The sequence below is a fragment of the Suricata suricatta genome, chromosome 15 (assembly GCF_006229205.1).
Source record: "Suricata suricatta isolate VVHF042 chromosome 15, meerkat_22Aug2017_6uvM2_HiC, whole genome shotgun sequence".
NCBI lineage: Eukaryota > Metazoa > Chordata > Mammalia > Carnivora > Herpestidae > Suricata > Suricata suricatta.
Window position 1 is genome coordinate 74,385,923 of NC_043714.1, and position 5,458 is coordinate 74,391,380.

At 54.5% G+C, this 5,458-nt stretch overlaps 1 protein-coding gene across 1 annotated transcript in view; it reads right to left on the bottom strand.

Annotated features, from left to right (window-relative positions):
* COL22A1 (collagen type XXII alpha 1 chain) overlaps positions 1-1,860 on the bottom strand; it is a 189,725-nt gene extending 187,865 nt beyond the window's left edge. The window contains exons 1-2 of the mRNA XM_029923332.1: positions 1,796-1,860; positions 1,350-1,473 (exon numbers count right to left, since the gene is read on the bottom strand). Coding sequence (XP_029779192.1) covers positions 1,350-1,473; positions 1,796-1,860 — 189 coding nt within the window. The remainder of the gene's footprint in view (positions 1-1,349; positions 1,474-1,795) is intronic.
* Between the last annotated feature and the right edge of the window lie 3,598 nt (positions 1,861-5,458).

A 5,458-nucleotide genomic window follows, 5' to 3' on the forward strand; every position in this document is an offset into this window, starting at 1 on the left:
GGTGGATGCAGACAAGAGACACCATGAGCCGCCTGTCCTCCAGACAACTGGCCCCTGGGGAAGAGCCTCATCTGTTCTGTCCAGCCTCCCACACTCAGGAAACCAGGGCACTCGAAAGTCTGGGCCGAAAACATTTTGTGTCTTGTCTGACCAGGGATGCTCTGGAAGAATCATTTAGCAGGACTGACAAGAGACAGGAGCTAGCTGAGCTGGTGGACAAGAGAGAGACTCGGAGCTGGGTTCCCCACGTTCAATCCCTCTTCCCCTTCCTATCACCTGGAAAGCTCAGGCAGAGGCCAAACCTCCCGTACTCAGTCCCCTCCTGGCAAGACGGCCACAGGCTGGAGGGCAACTTCGATGCACGGGGACGATCTCTCTCTCCTACGGAGCAGGGGTGCGGCCACGAGCCCGAGCAGTGCCAGAGTCCAGCCCTCAACACGGTACATGGCTCGGCCCACAGCTCACCGCATAGGGGAGCGTGTCCCCTGGCCACAGCCCGCGAGTGTGGCCACTGTGGTCCAATCGAGCACCTTTCTATTTCCACCTCAAATGGAAATATAGTCTGTGTCCCCTGCAGAGGATGAACGATGTGGTCCAAATGGGACAAGGGTCAATGCAGAGACGAGACCGTCTTGAACTGGGGATTTGTCAAGGGCGCAAACTCAGTGTCGCCTGCAACTCAAGCCAGCCTGTCGTGCTGACGGCTCTGACCTGGAGACCGTTCCCTCGCTTGGCTGCGCGCCGCTGGGGGTCATTCTGCCTTCGAGGGGGCGGAAAGCCAGAATGCACCTGAGGTGGCCAAGGACGAGGCTTCTGAACTTCACTCAGGGTAAGAACCAAGACGGCGAAGAAGAGAAGCAGGTGCAACAGGACTGTGTTACGGGAGAGGCATTGTTCTAGACGCACTAGAACGTGATTCACCCCGTGCAGCTGTTTCCACACGACCGAGGGGAACATCAGGACTCAGAACGCAAAGCTCCCGTGTCTCAGGCCCCCCCCACCCCGAGAATGGCGTAGACACAAGATCTGAACCCAGGACTGGCGGACCCTGAGTCAGCATCTTCTGCCGCATCACAAGGCTGTGCTGCTCTGCCGACAGAACCACCTCCCGGTTAGGCTGACTTCCCTGAGGCAGGAAGGGGGGAGGTCTCCTGCCCCACCCCCTCCCTAGAGTGCCAGGCACCAAAGTGTGGTCAGGGAAAGAAGCCACATCCCTCGGGGCCTTCATACACCACACTCGTGACCCCCTGAGCCCAGCCTGGAGGGCCCTGGAGAAAACATGGCCGACGACACCATCCCCACGATGAGGAGACAGAAAGCTCCTGCCCCTGAGCCACCGCCGCTCATACCTGCGGGATCCCGTACTGGTCGATAACCTGCCAGATGTACCAGTCTTCCTTCCGAGACGTTTTCCGGAACCGGAAGGTGGTGACGAAGGCATACTCGTCGGGCAGCCCCTGTGTGAACACATCCCTGGAGGGGACAGAGAAGGATGACACGCTTAGCAATGAGCGTGGCTGCAAGGGATGACCTCTCACACTTCCTGAGCGCAGGCGCCCTGTGGGTCACTACGTCCTGCCGATTGACCTCCTGAGCATCTCTAATATCCACCGGCTCACTTGTCTTTACAGCCTCCTTGAATCAGGGCCCCGGTTTGCGCCTCTGTAGACCGTTGCTGCGGCCCCTCCATTGTCCCCCCAGGCCTTCAAACCCACCCCCTGGGGCACGTAAGCCTCCCCGTCTCCACCGTCACCACTGACAAAGTCAACACTAGACGCTAAGCAGCTGCGTGTACCTGTTTGTGCCTCTCCGGGTCGGCTCCTTCTCAGCAGGGCCCAGCTGCTGGGTCTCATGCTGCATGGACCCTGGCCTGTGCCCCAGGACACCATCCCGTCTCCACGGAGCAGAGCCCCGGGTCCCTGGCCAGCATGCGGAGCCAGCCCCTCATCTGGGGGGACTTCAGCTCCCAGCAGCTCTGCCCAGACGGCCTTGTTGCTGTCTTGTCCCTCCACGCTCAGAATGGAAACTGTTCTGGGGCACCTGGGGGTCTCAGTTGGCTAAGTGTCTGACTTCAGCTCAGGTCATGATCTCTTTGTGAGTTCAAGCCCCGCGTCCGGCTCTGTGCTGACGGCTCAGAGCCTGCTTAGGATTCTCTCTCTTTCTCCCTCTTTCTGCCTCTCCCCTCCTCACCGGTGCTCTGTCTCTCTCAAAATAAATAAATACTTTAAAAATAGTAAAAAAATAAAAAAGGATAAATAAAGATCTTTAAAAAAGGTAAAGAATGAACTGTTCCTCACAGAAGTGACAAAGAAGGTGATCCGATCCTCAGGTCATAGCTGAGCATTAACAGGACGCAATCTGACTGCTAAGTGGCTGGGCAGAGACCCGCACGGAGGGGGACGCTGTCCCCCTGGCTCTTCTCTCAACCAGTCACTGGCGGTGCCCTCACCCCGAAGGACCTGGCCACATCGGGCCGCGTCCTGCTCCGGGGGCAGGGACCTGCCTGGTGTGTGCAGGGCACGGACCTCTCCATCAGAGGGGGTGGCGGCTGTCTGGCCGGAAAGCCGGGAAGGGAAATGAGGAGGTGTCTGGGTTCCTGGTTCGGATTCGCAGACCCTCTGGGACCGTTGGTTTGGCCGCGGAGCCTGTGAGCAAAGGCCGGCCCTCCTTCTGGGATGCTCGGTTCTCAGGTCCGAGCTGGGAGTCGGCCCCGTTGTTCAGAGTCATTCTCTGAGCTGGGTGAAATCCTCCAGGCACTAGAGGCAGCCTGTCACTCAGCGCTGGGCCCCCACAGGACTGAGGGACGCCCCAGGGGACGGCCCCCATGGTTAAAGGATGGGCCTTCCTTGTCTGACTGCACAGACATGGACTTGGCAGCCACAAGAGATACTGCATTTCACTCCGTTTTTCTTCTGATTTCCCTAGGCAGTCAAACCACGGGGCTGTTTTTTCCCCAACACACCTTTTTCTTACATTTTGAATCAACACACACATATGTGTGCATGTTTGACATATACACACATAGATAAATACAGATGGATCCTTGTAGACAAGTAGATCTACGTAGCACAGAGCTACAAATCTCTATCTATGTGTCTTGCTATATTTAGATAGAGAGAGAGACTAGGGCTTTTCTGAGAGCATTTGTATAAACATACGCACACACACAAGCATATATAAGTATATAACCAGGAGCGGGTAAGGGGCGTTAACAGAGAATATCTAAAGGAAACAAATGTGGCCCAAACTAGTCCCTTCGACAAGTAACACTGGAGATTACAAGGTCACAGTGGGAAACGCAAAGGGTGTGAAGCTGGAGGACCTGAGTTTGCGGCCAACGTCTGCCTCGTACGCACTGCGAGACGGTGGACGCGTCCCTGTCCCACTCAGAGGCTCCCACGCCACGCCGCAGACATGCTGAGGGTACCAGCCGCGCTCCCCCAACTCCCCGCAGTGAGAGGTAAATTAGACAGCTGTGTAAGCCGCCCACTCAACCTTACACACGTGAGACAAACATTAATACTGGATGCGACACCCCTTTTCCTTAGGCACATAATTCACCTGTCAATTAAAAATCACACCTGCCTATGTACTTGTGCGTGAATCTCAAAGCATTAAAAATTACGCTATTCCTCCTTGAAATGTCAGAGCCTCACTGGGTCTGATTTTGTTTCCCACGTTCTGCTCTTAAAACAAACTTGTGGGGGGGGCCATCTGGGTGGCTCGGTCAGTTAAGTTTCCAAATCTGTTTCTGCTCAGGTCCTGATCTCACGACATCATGGGTTCTGCATCGGGCTCTATGCTGACAGTGCAGAGCCTGCTTGGGATTCTCTCTCTCTCTTTCTCTCTCTCTCTCTCTCTCTCTCTCTCTCTCTCTCTCTCTCTCTCTCCCCCTCTCCCCTGCTCACACTGCCTCTGTGTCTCTCAACAATAAATAAATAAACTTTAAAAAACCTTGGAGCCATATAGAAATCCCCTCTTAGAAGGACTCAGCATAACCCGAGCCCAGATCAACTGTTCCAGAAACACTGCACAGATCGGCACCCACAGCCGTGTCTCTGCTAGTTCCAACGATCTCCTTAGAAACAAGGTGCGGGGTTTGTGAACTGGAGGGTCTCTGTTGGGACTTTCTGCCACATCTGAGTAGATGCGCTTCCTTTCCTTGGTCTCGTTCTTTCTCTACTGCACTTTTTTCCTTCACAGAGAAGCTGCCTGTTATTTACTGTTTCTGCGCAACATGGATGGTGAACAGGACGTGTTGGGCCAATGAAGTGACGGGAGCAAAGTGGGGCCTGGAGCCCAGACTCTGCTCTCCCCCACGTGCGCTGGAGTGAGCACGGGGCAGGTGATGAAGAACAACACTGCCCAGAACCTGCAGAGACCAACGTGCGTCTCCAAAGATGCCACACCTAAGGGTCGGCTGACGGCGAGTCTGGCCAGTGCTGCTCAGGTGGGAAAGCCAGACTCAGAGAGGAGACGGCTTCTCAAACCTCTTCTTCCTTCTGGTTAGTCTCTGGACGTAGGTGCTGTGAGCCAGAGTGACGTTAGGGCCTGGCACAGGCTGGGCTGCAGCTGGCACCCACAGAACGCTCCCTGAATTAGAAAATGCATGCAGGCTGGGGTGCCTGGGGGGCTCAGTAGGTGAAGCATCCAACTTTGGCTCAGGTCATGATCTCAGTGGATTGTGAGTTCGAGTCCTGCATCAGGCTCTGAGCTGTCAGCATGGCTGCTTTGGATTCTGTGTCTCCCTCTCTCTCTACCCCTCTCCTGCTTGCACTGTAACTCTCTATCTCTCAAAAGTAAATAGACATTAAAAAAAAAGAAAAGAAAATCCACACAAGCAAAATCTGGCTCTGTCACCAGCCACCTTTGCTGGCTCAGACCTAACAGGATATTTTCACTGATTAGAGATGGACAGACCCATCCATCCATCCATCCATCCATCCATCCATCCATCCATCCATCCCACAGATCCTGAGTGGCTCATTTTAATGCTGGCTCTGCAGCAGAGACCAGACTTAGCTCCCTCCTTGGGCTTCTCGCTGAGCAGAAAGATAGTCTAAATGAGTAATCACACAATTAAGTAATTAGCTGTAAATCACCACTCTGTTTTATACAAGAATGCAGGTTGTTAAGGAGACAAGAAGGGGGAGGCCTTAGTTCTGGAGGTCAGGAAAGGCATCACTGGGAGCAGAATGGTTGAGCACCGCTCTGAAGGACGAACAGGTGCCTCAGATAGGAAGAAGAGCATGAACAAAGGCCCTGTGGTGGGGAAATGGGGCCTAAAAGCTCCCAGAACAGAGACAGAGGAGCCAGACATGGAGCCAGGGGATGAGGCTGAGGCCAAAAAGGTATGAATGGGTCACATCACACGCAGGACCTTCCTTGCCCATTAGCCTAAGGACGCTTGGAGGCAGTTGAGGAACTTTAGGATAGAGAAGGAGCATCATGATGAAAT